At 37.9% G+C, this 18,060-nt stretch overlaps 1 protein-coding gene across 3 annotated transcripts in view; it reads right to left on the reverse strand.

Moving 5' to 3' along the window:
• Positions 1-16,693, reverse strand: part of RBBP6 (RB binding protein 6, ubiquitin ligase) — a 32,974-nt gene extending 16,281 nt beyond the window's left edge. For 2 of the 3 annotated variants that reach the window (XM_058711811.1, XM_058711810.1), the window contains exons 1-7: positions 15,439-16,693; positions 10,648-10,747; positions 8,294-8,330; positions 3,702-3,746; positions 1,521-1,609; positions 1,311-1,407; positions 771-910 (exon numbers count right to left, since the gene is read on the reverse strand). In XM_058711811.1, coding sequence (XP_058567794.1) covers positions 771-910; positions 1,311-1,407; positions 1,521-1,609; positions 3,702-3,746; positions 8,294-8,330; positions 10,648-10,747; positions 15,439-15,604 — 674 coding nt within the window. In that variant the 5' untranslated portion in view covers positions 15,605-16,693. The remainder of the gene's footprint in view (positions 1-770; positions 911-1,310; positions 1,408-1,520; positions 1,610-3,701; positions 3,747-8,293; positions 8,331-10,647; positions 10,748-15,438) is intronic. The other variant, XM_058711812.1, reaches the window with a different exon arrangement.
• Positions 16,694-18,060: the final 1,367 nt, after the last annotated feature.

An 18,060-nucleotide genomic window follows, 5' to 3' on the forward strand; every position in this document is an offset into this window, starting at 1 on the left:
CCCAGTCCAAAGGGACAGTTAATACTGTGCTCTGTATCATGTGAGTTCATAACTGGTGAGGGCAACCACAAAGGTAATTAGCGGGATTAATAAAAGCAGATAAAATGAGAAGTTGTCAGTTGAATTATACCACTAGTAGGTTTTCAGGTCTATCCACTTCATTAAGAATTGGCTCCTAAAATAAGATCTGAAAATACATTCCAAATAAGCATTAAGCTGTAGGGTATAGAGCTGTAGCTCATCTGAACTAATGGGTTTGTAAAATAAATCGTTATTTTAGAAGTTTAAGACTCACACGGTACATCCAAACTTATTCAAGAGGACTCAGTTCTTTATTTATTCTTGGCACTTAAATTTGCCCTGACATCTTATACAACTTTTGTGCTTAAGCCTTCTGTTTCTCAGAATGATTAAGACATCGGTCTTTTTCACTTAACACATGTAGATAGCATAGAAGATCATGTGGGAGTATGTATGTGAATGAAGAAGAAAGCAGGGTATGACAGAAAAAGAAAAAATTAGAAGCCCACAAGGGAAGTGGCACTCAGTGGTAACAAAAACCCCCAAAATCCATTCTAAATTTGCATTTAATGGAGCAGACTGCAGCCTCTCATTCTTCACACAGAAATGCAACATGTGGAGACCAACAGTCTTGCTATACAATGCTCACAAGAAATCCAAGTAGCCAAGTGGCGACCCCAAGCCTACATAAAACACCAGCGCCCGGACGGGCTGTGGCCTCACAGGTCATACGTAACTAGAATACTTACGCGTCTATAGTCGGTATCGCATACTTTCCAGTGTTGGTAAGCATTGCACCTTTCATGTTAGGATCTTTCACTTCCATCATAAAACTTCTGGGAATACCAGTGCTCTTTTTAATCCTCGGACCAGATTCAAAGTTTTTATCCTATTTGGAGGGGAAAGGAGAAAGGAGGAAGAAAGAAAGCAGTTACCCTTTGTTTAATATTAGCTAACACGCAGTGCTTATTAACTGCTTATAGTATTTGTAGTGCTCTACATATATGATCTCATTTAAACCTCACAACAGCCATGCGAGGTAAATACTGTTATTACCATGTCCGTTTCATAGAGAAGACCGAACAGGCTTGAAAAAGTCAAGTGGCCTGCCCAAGCTCAGTCAACCGTTGAGCAGCAGAGCCAGGATCTGAAGCCTGGCAATGTGGCTCCACAGCCTGAGCTCATTTGCCATTGTAATAGAGAAGGCAGTATTTACCAAGAAAAATCCGATAGCTAAGAAATCATTGTAAGAAAAACAAGGTGCACCATGGTTTCTACTTTGGACTTACCCCGTTTGTTGGGCAATTCTTAATGTAATGGCCAGGTTTACCACAACGAAAACAGGTATAAGATGGAGGTGGAGGGCCTAGAGGTTTCTTCATGTAACTGAAAGGGAAACAGAATTACATGTACACAAAACCTTGAAAGAACAAAGCTTCTGATTGGGGGGGAAAATCCACCCCAATGTACCTATTAGTATGAAGTACGTATGGACTTACTTGATTGGGTCGTATTCATGGCCAGATTGCGACATCATTGCTTTAATTTTATCTTCTTCAGAAGCATTGGCTTCAGCCAGATTGGCAGTCTGTTTAACAGGTAATTATTTGACACACACATTAGAAACACATTTAAGACCACACAGCCAAAGACAACACCACTCATCCTGTAAAGAGCAGTATCTAATCTTGCATAAAACCTAAAACTGAAAGCTATTTACACGTATAACCTAGAAGAGGCATCAGGAGTTCCTTAGGTCATTCATTACATGACGTTTGGGTGTCTGCAGGGCTGAAGGTCTTGCTGGGGGCACTCAAACCTTAGACCCTGTTTGTACCTTACATTAAGATTTACATATGACTCCTCTAAGAGTTAAAACAGATTAAGGAAACACTTGACATTTTAAGCCTTTAAAATAATTCAAGTGTCGTAGCATAAATACTTTATATTTACAACTTGGAGGTAGGGTTATGGGTAAAACAATTGAACATTATGCAGATGATATTAAGTCAGAAGGCTCTTTAAGAAGTAGAATCAGTTTCAAATTAAGTGCAAAGCACATGCAACGGAGCACTCATCATTTTAAATCCGATTCTCCGAAGTTTTATGAACTTGATCTTTAAGGTATTATATAGAATAGTCTAGATATAACCAGGGTCTAAGGGAGTGAGTCCTGATAACTTGAAGCTTCAAGCATCTAGCACTCACATCAGCCATTCATTGGGTTTTATCTTTACATTCATCCACAAAACAAGCAACCAGTTTTAACATTTTATTGTAATTTTATATACAAAGAATGCTTAACATTAACAGAGCTTAGAACAACAGCAACATTTACAGAAAACTGGATTACAGATGTTGAACAACTAATTTGTTTGAACCCAAACATTAATTTACAAGTAGTTAAAAAAAAATCTCCCAAACCTCCAAAATTCCCCAACTGCTTCCCACAAAGAAACAATGGTAGGAACAGACCAAAACTCAAATAGGGTCCTTACAGCACATAAGAATTAAAACCATGAACTATAAACTGCTTAAGATGTAAACTCTATGCTAGACCACTTTTGCATTAGAAAATTGTTAAGAGACGATGGTTTCAGCCCACTTCATGTTTTAGAATCATCGATTTTAATGTTTAGTTTCCCCAGAACAAAAGCTTAAAAAGCTGTATTTGTTACTAGGACATTTCTTTTGGGATACATTCTAGGGGAAAAGGATACAACCTATAACAAAGTCAAGGATAAGATAGGGACAGCACTAATGGAAAAATCCATCTAACTCATTAATCTTGGTTGCTAAGTCTGGTTTTACTTTGATAGTAGGGAAAAAAGGATTTTTGGAAAACTGGAAGACTTCCTTCTTGGTCCTCAAAAATCTGCCTAATCTGTAATGTCTTTTTTTTTTTTTTTTAAAGGCACGATTTGCAAGCTACATCTATTGCTTTAAAAAGTAATCCATCACTAGTGCTTTCCCAAACAAAAGGTACACATTGTTGAGCAGAAAATGCAAGCAATTTTATCGCAAAACATGGCATATACAATTATTTCAGGAGGTAACAATTTGCCCCTCTGCCAAACATACACATTGGTATATTCCTGCAAACAGCTTTACACATTTACACAATTCACTGTAGTCTGTGTTCAAACAAATTAGGTTGTCTAAAACTTTTTCTAATGCAGACAGACTACAAGTCTAGAGCATAAAGAAACAATCGTAACACATTTAAAATGTTGACCTTCATGGGATCAATTCAAATATTCAAGAAATAGCCGTGCAATTGTCCATGTAAAGGAAAGCTTCTATTTTGGCTGCATAAAGAAAGTCCACATAATTTACAGCCAAAACCAGGGAATTCCTCCAGAACTTTGTTAGTTTCCAATGTATAATTAAACAAAATGTGTAAGGGGGGAAAAAAACCCACCAAATAAGTGTAGCTTCATGTGTTTCTTCTGTCTTGAAGATGACCAATACTCCAACATTATGGTGAGGCTGACAAAACACTCCCCCTATCTTCTCAAAGCGGCAACTACTCTTTACAGGATAGTAACAATGTGTACAATATTTTTGTAAGAGACATATCCTCCCCAGCCCCTCTTTAAACAATTGTTCCACATTTAAAAAAATACGATGTTAGAAAAAGATTTATATTTGCAAGAATAGATATATATATATATATATACCTTTGTAAGCTGGGCCAGAGAAATAGATGCAGAAGAGTCATCAATCTGTTCACAAAAAATTAAACACACATTCAAGTTCCACACTGAAAACATCTGAAAGTGATCATTTAGTCCCTATTGCCAATTAATGTTCAAATATTGGGCATTTTCTTAGAAGTTTTCTAAAGAATGTTATTCCCTGTTTTAAAGCTGAAATTGTAGCTCACCCCACTTTACCCTTCTCTACATATTTCACACATATAATAAAGGTTTAAGTTGAGGGGGACTCAATTACAATATTAAAAAAAAAAACAACAAAAAACAGGGCAAAGAAAAATATATCACAGAAAATATGTTCAGAGCAGTGACTGAATATTAAAGAAGAGTCCGTGTCTATTAATGGTTTCTAAATCTGATAATGCTCAAGAGAATATACACTAGAGAGAATAAGAAATCTAACTTTCCTGGAGTGCCATTATAGAACATGGTAAAAACAAGCAGCTCTTTAAAGGCTCAGATAATTGCTTTAATAAAACAGCTCCCACATAATTGCTACTTTTTTCTCTTTTTTTAAGCATGTACTGTTCAGTCTGAATAAGTTTGTTTATTCTCCCATACAAAGAGCAAGAATGGCTTCTTGCCAAAGAAACCACAATTTTATCAGAGCAAAGATGTTAAACCAAAAAAAGGAAAACCAGTGGTAGTGTGGAGCAAAGGCAAATAGGGCTATTAGGAGGAGGGACTTTAATAACGCGTGAAGAAAGTTAATTTAATCAAATGGAGAAAGTATTATATACTGAATAAGAAAGATTTTTAAAATGTATTTTCAAATGTGGTATTTTAAGATTTTTCACTATTTGACCCCCTGAAATGATTTTAATATCAGTTTTTAAAAAGTGTGTATCTGTATACACACACACACACACACCCCTTTCCCATCTAACTCTAAAGATATGATTTCCCTGTTAAGTGTACCAAAAAGAAAACATTATTTGTTTCCTATATAGTAATTGGGTTGCTTATTCAACATGTTGTAAGCTTCTCATGCATTATTGGTCAGAACTCTTGTTTAAAATGGAGAGAATGTAACAAGATGTCTGGATCAAAGAAAAATAACAACAATGAAGGGAGTCTTCATCAGGTATTTTTCAAATATTCCAGAGAACTAAGGGTATTAAAATAAAAGCAGCATGACTTACAGCCCCAAATAGGAATGTTACCAGTTTCAATATGAAGCTCTTAGCACAATGCCTACCACAGCAGGAGTTCAGTCAATAAAAATCATGTTTGCTAAATTTAAAATATATCTTCTAAATATCTTAGGGTTTTAAAAGTCAGTTTAATGGATAGTATTACTGGGACGCTTACTTCAACAAAAGGTTCTCAGCTCCCCACTGAGGGGCTGCCCCAGAATTTGTAATGCACTATTCCATATTCCTAATATGCAATCATATAATTCACCAATGTGTTCTTATTCTCATCTGGCTGTTAAGTGTTTTCATTACAGAACTAATCTCAAAGGAAGCTTAAAAACAAAAACAAAAACATAAACATCCTATTTTTATCCAGAATAAATTCTGATCATCTCAATCTATTTTGAAAAGGGTTACTTTTTGCATTAGTTAGGAACTATGTGAATTTAAATAACAAGAACCAAATGCTGTCAAGCATCATCTATACTGTTTCTAACCAATGAAACTAATAACCCTTCAAAATAGCCCATTACTATCTAGAATATGAACACTCATCATTTCCTTAAGAGAAAGCAGTTATATTAACTTTCTTACAGCTAGAACTAAAATACTAACATTTTTTGTTCTTCCCACTATGATATATCTGTTTTTTTGTTCTTATGTCGGGCCATCTGGTCCTTTTAGTTTTCTGTCGATTTGTCATTAGTACTGGATAAAGTGGTTTCAGATACTCAACAACATCTATATCACTTTTTTCCCCACCAATCATTCTAGCACCTTAAATACCTTCAAGTCCATGAGAAAGTCAAATTTACCATAAATTGTGAAAGGTGTCCAATAGTTTTCTACAAAAAGCAAGGTACTAGAAATCAGTGAAAATTGCTAACAAGGAATGGTTTAAAAATGACTAGGAATTTACATGTACTAGGCAGCAATAAATGTATTAACTCTCAGATACTAATGATTTAAAAAATGTACCACATTAAAAAAAAGTCGTCTTCATAAAAACTGATCAATGCATACTGTGGACATCATTAAAATTAACCCACTTCCCCACATCTAATTTGTGGTCTTGCTTCTGGGAGAAAGAATATGAAATATTTTATGCCACTTACACTTGCTTGAAATTAAAGGATCCTACAAAATACAATTCTGATATTTAGTAAACAGGAAGAACATCCAGCTTTGGAATACCAACATGAAGGATGGCTAAATAAAATAAGCTAAGGAATACAGACAGAAACAGCCATCCTTGATTACAGTTGGCTTAAGTTACCAAAAATGTACACACATTTACTTTTATTAATCAGCATTTAGAAATCTGGTTTAGTGGCTCTATCTTACTTGGCTTTTGTGAATGTGTACAAGAATACATGATTCATAAGATGGGCATTAATTATGCTTAATGAATATATTCTCTCATCCTAAACACCAGCATATGTACCCCAAGCAAATAAGTGGTGGGGATATTAAGTTATCTAATGTCTCCATTTCAGACAATTCTACCTAAAAATTAAAGCCACTTTTAAAGTATTAAAAAAAAAAAAAAAAAAGAAAAGAAAAGAAAAGAAAAGAGAAACCTAAATAAGCATAAAATAAACTGCTTCTTATAAGTGTAATACAGACATGCCAGGGAACACACAAGGCTAAAAGAATGTTAACTTTATTTATGAACATGTGATTTGTGTTTATACACATGCTAATAAACAAAAAGGAAATAACTGTTTTCAAGAAATAAAACTTCATCTGAATTAGTTTAAATACTATATAAAAATACTTTATACAAAACGTGTTACATTAACCACTACAGTCACCAGGATAGTCACTCTGATTTGTGCTAGCATTTGGATACATAAAATCAGTTTTAAACCAATCACCAGCAAAACAGAAACTTGGACAGTTTGTTTTTTTTTTTTTTTTTTTTTTTTTTTACAGCATTATGCTTTAAAAACCAAAAAAAACAAAAAAACAAAAAAAAAAACAAAAACCACCAAAAAACAAAAACAAACCCAAAAAACAAAAAAATAAAACAAAACAACAACAACAAAAAAACCCCAAAACAAAAAAAAGCCCATATACCCCAGAGGGTGGGGAAAAAAACCCAAATCTCTAAATTTTGATCTTCGAATCACTGTATTTAGTTCCATGAGAACTAAAGGCCATATATTTTAGAGAACAAGTCCAAAGTTCAGATATTCTATATTATCATGTTTAAGATGCAATGATCCAAGGTTAGTGAAATGCCTGATACACAATTAAAGATCAGTAGTATTTAAAAAGGATAAAGTGAAACAGCAAGCAGTATCCTTGAATTCTAAAATGAAGATTTCAGACATCTCGTATTGTGTACAAATCAAGCCTGAGCAGTAAAATGTTTAGAGAACCATCAAGTTTACAGAACTCCGTTACTACAGACCTACTTTCTGAAACACATTTCACCTCACAACTTAGGTATTTCCACTACCTTTTACTTAAGACCTTCAAGTCAACATGGTGTTGTACTTTAGCTATGATAATAAAAATTAAGATGTTATTCCACTTAAGGGGAGTTATCTTTGATAAGCTACAGCTTTCAATTAGCTTATAATTAATGCAGCTTTTTAATATCTTATAAGAGGGAAATATTTTATTTTGGAGAACTGAACAGGCTAGAACTGGAAGACCTTGTATTAAAATTTGAAAACAATGTACTGAATTGTATAAATCATCATTGAGACGTTTATGTACTCAGGGGGCCCAAATTTCAGGTCTCACTTTTATAGTACAGATATAAACAAAGAATAAAAGCTGGAAATTGCCAAATAAAGCAAAACTGAATAATAAAGCTGCATCAAAAGTCTTTGGAAAGCTTTTTTCTATAGGTGTCTGAACTTGGAGAAAGCATCAAACTTTCATATTAGTTTTGCATGTTGCTAACGCATTTTTTAAAGCCATCAATTAGGCAGAAAAAAAAAAACTAACAAAAACTAAGTGATACAACGTGAAAAATGGCAAAATATACACTCCAAACATTTTTTTTATTGCAAGAAACAAAAAGCACACAACAGCCTGTACATACATACAAAATACTAACTATAGACAGACAGATGTAGAACATGTTATCATGTTCATTAGTGTAAAACCTACATGATCTAAAAAGAATCATACATTAACTGTACAACACAGTGTCATACAGGGAGAATGCTATATTTAATATGAAACAGCGTTTTTTGGGGGGCACAAATTACCCATTTCTACAAAATAAGTCTGCAAATTATGCCACATATATCCATATTCAACTGAACTGTCATCAAAATACATTTTATTTACAATATGTACTATGATCAGTTGGATATTAAGTTCTAAATGATTCACTTCACTGCTACATTATAAAGGTAAAAGCAATGTGTAGAAAAAGTGTGAGATTGTGTTTTTACATACTGCTTTTGAAGTTCCCATCACTGGTTCAGTTCGACTTCTAAAAAATAAACAAAAACAAAAACAACATTAATTATGAATTGTTATTTTTGAATTGTGCTAAAACATCTTAACACATGTCTAATTACATGTCTTTATGAACACAATTTTCCTTTGTACAAACATTTAAAAACAGCCAATTTCCTAAGTAATAAATACACTACTTTGATTAATCTTTACTACCTTTAAACAGCTTAAGACATACCTGCGACAAAAACAAAACAAAACAAAAAACAAAACAACTTGGTACAGAGGAATTCTAGAATAGGCGTATCTAGAGTAATAAATAGATTACTTAGGTTAATCTTTACCACCTTTAAACACTTTAAGACAGATCTGCAGGGAAAAAAAAATTCCATACCAAGGAATTCTAGAATACGTGAAAACAATAAATGTTTTCTCAAAGGTAGCATGAAGATCTTGTTAAGAAACTTTGTAGTTATTTAATAGACTGAACAACCACAGTACATCATTCCCCAGTTTTTTTTAATAGGTAACAAATGTAAACTTTCACACATCAGATCTTCTTGAAAGAAGACCACTGGTAACATTTATTCTTTGGATCCCTGAGAAATTGCTGGGCTCCAAAAACTAAATGTCAAATCCAGAAAAGCAGGTTGATAGTTACTTTAATTTTTTAAAAAGTCTCAAAACAATGACCAAAGTTAAACAAGAATTCTAAGTTTCAGAAAAATGCAACATACTCTGACACTATTTTAGTTCAAAGAATGAGTCTGATGGTTATGAAGAAATGAACAGATTGATTTTTTCAAGTACATAACAAATAAAGCCCAAGAAGAAATTCTTAAAAGTCCACACAGGAAAGGGGATGGGGGTTGAGCTTCTAAATACAATGCTCAAATGCTTCGATGAAGTTTATGCTGTCCTGACTACAGAGAAATGTGAGGGAACATTTGAAAGGAGTTTCTAAGTTTGCATGTAATTTGGAAGTCCTGAGATAAAAATGAAGCTTTCCTTTTCTCAACAAACTTAGAGCCATTTTACAAGGCAAATATATTACAAAGGCAACCTCACACATAGTGAATTAACAAGCAATTCTGTAAGAGGCAACTTATTTTCCCATGTACTTCAAATAATTCTCTAAGTTTCTTAGTATCCAAAAAAAAAATCAACTGAAAACTACACGTTTACTGTTTTTAAAAAGCACTTAGTAAATTAAAATGTAATTTCACAACAAATTCTAGGAATTACTTCCTTATAATTTCTTAAAATTACACAGCTAAAAGCACACAGTTCACTTGGTATTTACAAGAAAAACAAAGTATTCAGGTTTTAAAACTGTTACTACACAGAAGGTATTACACAGAAGATCTCAATGCTGGGATATGGAGTATATAACTTTATAGCAAACTAATGACCGTCTTAGAATGAGTGTTTGCCCCTACAAGGTAAAGCTCCAAGAAATAACTGTTTTACCTCAATTCCAAGAACACATTCCATTTCCGAGCACTGGGAAATTCCAGAATTTTTCACTGGCCAAAAGTAGAATTTGCCAGAATTTCAAATCACTACCCTTTTCACATTAGCATAATTCTATCACCATTAAAATTACAAGAAAGCAGGGACTGAGTGTGAATCCTGCTCCTTTCCCGAATTTCTTAAACTCTAGCCTAGTGCTAAGATACTGCAGTGTTCTTACTCCAATCATGGGCATCTACCACACGCCAGGCACTGTTCAATTCTTACAGCTTTCCTCTGGAGGGAAGTACTCATATCCCTATATTATTTTGAGGAATCTATTTTGAGGCTTTAGGGAACTTACCCAAAGTCACACAACTGGTGTGAAGCAGCAACTGGAGTCAAACCTAAGCCTGATTCCAGTCTGTGCTAATAAATCCTATACTCAACAGCCTCCCAACAAAAGCCCCTTGTTGAGAAGCAAATGTATTACTGATGCTGTCAAAATATTTAGGACAAATCTCTCAACACACTTATATATACATATATGTATACATATGTATATATATTTGTGTAGTGAAAGAACAGTCAGAAATAAAAGTGTGCCAATAAAAAACAAAAGGGTCTGTATGCAAATACTTATTCGCCGATTTGAGCATCATTTTGTCTCTGTAAATATTACAAAGCAAAAAAATTCTTCTTGATAGCTCTTACCACTGACTACAGGTTAACTGGGGGAAGAGATAGGAAATAACAAACCCATCCTCACCGTTTTAAGGATTAAGAAGATATACTTATTAGGGTAAAGTAATGAGTTCAGTTCTAAAATACTTGTTCTTCCTCACAAAATAAAAAAGTATTTTGAGGACTTAAATACATGAGATTTGATAAACACTCACATAACATATGTCTTGCTTGTAGATTTAACACCTCCAATAGGAATTCTTCTAACAATTACAGATGAGTTCTTAGGAATTAGAGCATTATCATCAGTATATTCTGTAAAAAAGATAAAGAGTTGAATTTCTATTTGGCGATTTGGGTAAGTCAGTCCTCAAGAATTAGAAAACTTCAACCAAAGACAAATTTTACAGAAAAGGAATTTAAATTTGAGAGAGCATGCTCCTTGCCTCTAGAATACTGATAATGTCAGAACAAATATCCACATCCATAAGGAGGTTCTCTTCAAAGGACACCAAATACTGCCAGCAGGTTCTTGGCTCTGGTGCCTCTACTTCTATGGAACCCCAAATCTCAGTAAGACTAAGTCATTCTCCACTTTAACCAATAACGCTAAACATCTGATCTATGAGAAAAAATATGTAATTTAAATGAAGACATTCTGTCTCTCCTAGCCCCTCAACATGAGTATTACAAAAGAAATTATGCCATGTTTTGAATAGAGGAAAAGGGTTTTATAAAAAGAATTAGTAGTGGGATGCAACTTTGCATAAAATGTTGATTCAAGGCCTCTCTAGGAACTGATGCTTGAGACTTAAAGACTGAGAAGCCAGACAGATGTGCAAAAAAGATGGACAGAGTGTTTAAAGACAGAAAGAAAAGCAGGTGAAAAAAAAAAAATTAAAAGGCCAGCATAGCTGGAAGATAATGAAAGGAAAAGAATGACTTGAACTACAGTTAGAAAGTACAGGTCACACATATTCATTTATATTTTGTTTCTAAGTACAACAGGAAGTCATTGAAGGATTTTAAACAAAAATGACAATGATTTACACTAATAACAAACAAACAAAAAAGATAACTCTGGTATCTATGTGGAAAATGAACCCATAAGGGAACAAGAGTAGAAACAGGGTGACTAATGAGGAGGCTGCTGCGAAGTCCCGGTAAGAGATGATGGTCTGTGCTGGGTTGTGACAGGTGAAGACATGGAAATCAGAATGTTCTGAGGTAGAACTGATAAGGCAATCAATGGATTTAATTGGGGGGGAGGGGAGAAGATGAAGGAAAAAGAGCAATAAGGCATAAGTAACTGAGTTCCCGGCTTAAGCAACTGGAAGAACAGTGATGTCACTTTCTGAGAAGAAAACAGGGAGGATGAATGGATCCTATTTTCTACTCTTTTAATTCTCTATTACTTGCAATACTTCTGGAAGAATGAAATTAAAAGAGAAACTGGACCAATTAATTTAACTATGGGTAAAAAGATTTCCTGAGGAAGGGATTTGTAAAATTACCAAAAAGAAAAATAACCCACCACAGGGAGACAGATGCAAGAATGTACCCATCTCCCTAAATCACACATTCAGGCATCAGGGTTCATTCTTAAGATCACAGAGTTTACTTGCAGTGGCCGACTACCTCTGTTCTTCCAGTTATTTCAATTTATCACACATACAAGCATTTTAAGCTTATATATATTTATGGGTGTGTGTTTGTGTGTGTGTACACACATATAATTAATTTTAATCATAACACTATTAGTTATTTCCGGTTACAAACTAAATTGTTCAAGAAAGGGTTCTTTTCAGTATATTTCAAGTAGCAAACTGTATGTGATGCAATTTCCCAGATTCAGGCATACCATGAGAGGACTATCATCATTGCTTTGATAGTTCATGATAGTCCCAAATTTCCAGCAAGCTCTGAGTAAGAAAAACTGGAAGATGGGGGATGTTCAAAAAGTAAATTCTAGAAACAAAAAACACTTGACAACAAGTTTCTAAACACATAACAAAAGCATTCACTGTAGCTTTCCACAACTTATTAATCTGATTGGCACAATACTATGTCAGACTAAAAGTCAGGTGCCCCTACACCAGATTTGACCTTTTAAGTACCTGAATTACACTGGTGACTTCCTACCCTTAAAATACCTTGCTAAGTATCCTGTTAGGTTCAAAAGACCTTTTCCAGGTGCCAAAGTAATTTCTGACCCAAAAATATAAAGACCATGGATTTCGGAATGAAAAACAAGATGAATCTGAGAAATGGATAAAGATATTAAGAGTCTTTTAAAAATACTTCATTCTCAGCTTTCAAATCTTTCACACTTAGTTCAGAATGAAGGTTTGTTTTGTTTTGTTTTGTTTTGGAGGGGGGAAACTGAAACACAGAAAAACAACGGGAAAGCTATAAAAAATATATAGGAAGGATCATTTAGGATTTGTTTTGAAATATAGTCTAGAGATAAAGGAGCAAGACTCTTAAATCTATATTATGAAATTCTGATCCAAGCATTTTGGTCTCATCAGATTTAAGGGTCCTAAACATGGCCAGATTTCCAAAACTCTAAGGAGTGTTTTACAGAAATGTGATACACTGGGTAATTTAAACATTAATTCAAACAAATTAAAGTGATCCAGTTCAGCATCCTCTCCTGGGCAATCTCCTAACTATGAGGCTATAAACATTAATTCTGTACTCTCTTAATTCACTGGATGGTGCTAAAACCCAACCCATTCTTACTCAACTGCCTGTGACACTGGATGTTATTTCCCATTAAAACTCATTAAGTGACTACCCTCCGCACTACTATCAATGATATCTTTTCCACCCCTAATCTGAGGATTGAACAAAATGCACAAGCTCTCGCCCCAGAAGCTCCCTCTCTTAACCAATGTAACATCAAAGCTTTCTCCAGTAAGGACAGTTCACATAAATATATAAAAGAAAATAAGCTGCTAGGCAGAACACTTCCCTGGTTTCAGGGTTTGTAAAAATAATACATCATATAATGTCCTGGCTTAGGAAAAAATACAACAATGCCACAAAACCCTTAGATTTTTGACAAGAATTCCATCAACTCTTACTCCAATCTAACAAAGTTGTATTCAATTACTAGGTGGAGAAGATGGACAAAGTCAAGTTCCAAATGATGAAATCATTTAATACTCCAGTAAAAGACAAAACTTGCCTAGCATATGATTAAAATTGTCTTTGTATTCTTTACTTTCATTTATAGTCTTTCCTCTTACTTACAAGTATTATTAACATATCAATATATCCTGAAAGTCTCATAAATCCATCTGTTCTGTGAAGTGTGACAATACTTAAAGGACACTTTTGGTGGCCTTAAAAAGTATTTTTAAGGTATTTTCTTGAATACTAGTTTAAAACAGATGTTTCTCAACTGTTCATGATGATCAGCAATTTTTCCTTTCCTTAAGTAGAGGATTCTACACATAATTACAATTACCAAAGTTTCATGTGAAGAATCCCTTAGGACACTTTAAAAGGGGGAGGGGAGCGGAGAATATTTTTTTAGATGTTACCATGTGAGTAAATAAAGGTCTTCCTTAATAAATATTTTTGAGTCACGCCAGTAGTGCCATTCCTTAACATAACACAATTATACTTATGCCTGGATATAAATGGAAAACAGCTCTTATACATGACAAGATGTGCTCTATTAAAAACAACAGGCTAGAGACGCCTGGCTGGCTCAGTTGGTGGAGGCTGCAGGACTCTGGATCTGGGAGTTGCGAGCTCGAGCCCCATGTTGCGCACAGAGATTAAAAATAAAATCTCAAAAACCCCAAACTCGTATAGGCTAGAAGTGAGGGACCCCCCCCACCATTTCAACTAAAAGAACACAAGTCACACCTTAAGCCAAAGTTGGTGATTAAAAAAAACTCAGTGATCAATAAAAGACCCTAAACCTAATTAGAACTTCACATTATTTCCTCTCATCCCATTAATAAAACTCAAAAGACTGACCTACTGAAAACTACACATCAGCATTACAGTACCGAGAAAAAGAAGCCAAAACAAATGCAGAGCCATAATCTGAAAAGCCAGTTTATCACATTGTCATACCCAATGTTAAATTCTCAACATTATAAAATGCTTTTAAAAAGGATAAAGAACTTAAAGATTCCAATCAGTGGCTTGTTTGAAACTCATGCGGTAGCAGCCTACTACTTTCTGTGCCCTAGTAACAATAAAATCATGTAAAGTCTAGCAATTACTCCTTTAAAAAAGAAAACCCTTTACTTTTAATCTTTACTAAACTGCTGAATTTTAAGATTACCGTGATGAATTAAGAGTTCAACCACTTAATTACTAATTCTGCAATCTACACACAAAAGTGGTGACATCAGAACATATCAAGTTCCAAAAGCAATTCCAAAAACATTCAAGACAGGCTGGATTAATTCCTCAAAAAATATTTAAGTGAAGGTCCCTTCTCCACGACACAGGCAACTCCAAAATAAAAATAAATTAAGTACACATAAACAGGAAGAAAAGGAGTACAGAAAACTTGCCACTGAACCCCAAACCGCTGTCAGATTACAAAGTTAGAGAAGTATCTCTACGCTGCTTTAACAAAAAAGAAGCCTGCAACATGCTCTCCTCCCCTCCTTCCGAGGAAAAAGCAAGTTGGAAAACGCCACAAGGCACAAGCACCCCAAGAACCTGGATGTAACACCCCTCGGCCTCTCCCACCCCCCAATCTTCATTTTAAATAACATTTGAGAAGGATAATCAGACTTCCACGTTTTTGGATTAGCCAGTTACCGATGCTCCCAAGAACGCAGAAATCAAACAACCCAGTTCAACTCCCAGGCCGACTGCAGCAACCCTCGCGTCTCCATGAAAGTTGTTCCAAAAGTACTAGAATGAACAGTCCCACAGGAGACGTAATGGCGGTTAGTCTCCTGCCAGGCCCTCGCACTACCGGTATCTATCTTCAACCAGCAAGTATCTGGAGCCCATGTGGCCCTTACCTTCTTTCGTCTGCGCGTTGGTGATCTGCAGGTCGCAGTCGGCAGCTTTCAACTTCTCTCTCCCCATAATCTGCTTCTTTAAATCGCAGAGGGAGATGTGGAGCCCATCAAAGGTGACGGTATCATAGTTGAGTTTAGAGGAAAATTTATAATGCACACAGGACATGGTGCCAAAGGATTCCTAAGGTTCAGCGAGGAGACGTGGACACTCTCAATATATGTATATTTATAAACTTAAGAGCAAAATATGTACACACAGAAACACTCAAAAGACACCGAAGGACCCTAAGGCCTGAGATTAAATACCCCCCAACCACAAGCAGGGGTTCGTAAAAACAATAATCCAGAACCGCCCCTCCCGACCCCGGTACTCAGAAGCACTTCATACGGGAGGAAGCGGACGAGGACGGGGAAAGGGGAAATCGAGAATCCGCCAACGGGCACAATGTCACCCGGCTGGGTCCCCCTCGCTCATGCTAAGGGCCGGCAGGAGACGGGGGGCAGGCGGTGCAGTCAGTAGCGGTCAGTCCACACGTTAGAGTCCGAATGACCCCGCGGGGTCAGGGGTCCATAGCGCGGCCGCACCTCCCGGTTGTTCTCTCTTTCCGTGGATTGGGGTGACCCAGGCCCTGGGAGAAGGTTGGGGGAGAGGGCCTAGGCCCGGAGTCCACGAGCGGCCTCTCGCCTCCTCCTGGCTTCCGGACGACCGGCGTCAGCTTCCCCAGGCCCAGGCCCCCCCACACACAAACCCCTGTCGCCTGCTCCCCGGAGGCCACGAGCGGCCCGCGGCCTAGGCCAAAAACGCGCGGTCGGCGGAGGAGAGGCCTTCTCGCAGGCCGCCCCCGGCTCCGCCTCCCCCCCGCCGCCGCCGCCGCCTCAGACACAAAGCCGGTACTAGGCCTCAACTAGGCCTCGAAGCACTTCCTCACCACCCCGGGCCCCAGCCAGCGGCCGGGTGGCTTTGGCGGACCCTGGGGACGCCGCCGAGGCTCCCCGACGCTTCCTCTCGCCGTGTGCTCCGCGCTTCTCTCGCCTTTCGCTCCCGTCGCCTTTCGGCCCCGAACCGCAAGAGTAGGCCCGGAAACGGCCGGGCAATGGCAAGGGCTTCGGGGCTCTCTTTTTGTTCTGCCCCCCTGCCGCTCTCGGGCCCTCACCCAGCGCCAGCGACACCTCCAAGCCAGCCACTATGGCGGACGCGGCCTGGCTTCGGGCGAGCGCCCCACTCCGGGGTCTCTTAAGCAGGGATTGCACGGGCGGCGCGCGCGAGGCGGGGCTGGCGTGCGCGGATAGGCGGGCCGGGAGGCGGGGCCCGTGGCGTCACAAAGCGCACCGGCCCGCCCACGTGACCCCGCGCTTTGTGACTCTGGAGCGCGGAACCTGAAACAGCCGGGAGAACGGAAGAAACCATCCGCCCCGAGAGGGAGGGGGCGATGCGTGGAGGGCCGGCTCACGGGGCGGCTCCGGGGACGGGGTGGTGGGGCGCGGATTTCTCCTGCTACCGTGCTGGTTAGTCTCCACCGCAAAGCGGAGTGCCTTGGGGTGACGGGTTAACTCCCTTTCTCCGCAGTCCCCACCAACTCCCCCAAGTCCACCAGTTCAAGTAAACATTATGGTTGCCATGCAATGAACTATGGTTGCTATGCAAGCGCCCCCTAGCCTCCCCTTCCAACAAACCAGCCACCTTACGCTCTTCCTAAGTGGAAATTCTGGAGCAGCCCCCTAACTGGAACCGAGCACCACTAGAAAGATTTATTGAGCTCTTGCTATGTATTAGGCACCGGGGGGGCGGGGGGGGGGTGGTGGTTAGCGCTGTGTAACTGCCGGCCCCGGAACCCAGTTGTCTTGGTTGGAATCCTAGCTGTGGGACTCTAGATTTAACTCCTCCGTCCCTCAGTTTCCTTGGTTGTAGTGCAGGTTAAATGGTACTCGGTCTACCGGCTTGTTATGAATTAAATGAATGAATATGTTTCCATTGTTTAGGACCACGCCTGGCATATGGTTCATTGTGTCTCACATGTAGCTCAATAAATGTCATTTTAGCAACATCATAAAAACCCCTAAGTGCTCAGCACTACCATTATCTCCGATTTATAGATGAGGGAACTGAAGCTGGCAATCAAAAACTTTCTGATTTCGCAGAATCGGGGGAATAATGCCTGCTCTGTAGCAAGATCCGAAATCCCATTCCTAATTGTGAATGAAGGGAGCTGTGCCGAGGACCCCCTCAGTGGATTGGATTATTTTTTTCCTTGGGGGCATGGGGAAGCTATTATTACATCCATAAAATTCATACTGTAACAAAATTGCATTCATAAACTGCAGTAACCACTGCAATTTACAATGCATTTTTCTTATCCTCTCTGGATTTTTACAGGGTTGGGGTCAGAGAAGTTAAGTCACTGAGAACAACATCACACAGCCATGATGGGACAAAGTTTGCCAGGGATTTCCTAAATACGTACACATGGTCCTTACTGAACTTGGTTTATTTATTTATTTTAATGTTTATTTATTTTGAGAGATAGAGACAGTGTAAACAGGGGAGGGGCAGAGAGAAAGGGAGACACAGAATCTGAACCAGGCTCCAGGCTCTCAGCTGTCAGCACAGAGCCCGATGCAGGG

This window comes from Neofelis nebulosa, chromosome 18 (assembly GCF_028018385.1).
Source record: "Neofelis nebulosa isolate mNeoNeb1 chromosome 18, mNeoNeb1.pri, whole genome shotgun sequence".
NCBI lineage: Eukaryota > Metazoa > Chordata > Mammalia > Carnivora > Felidae > Neofelis > Neofelis nebulosa.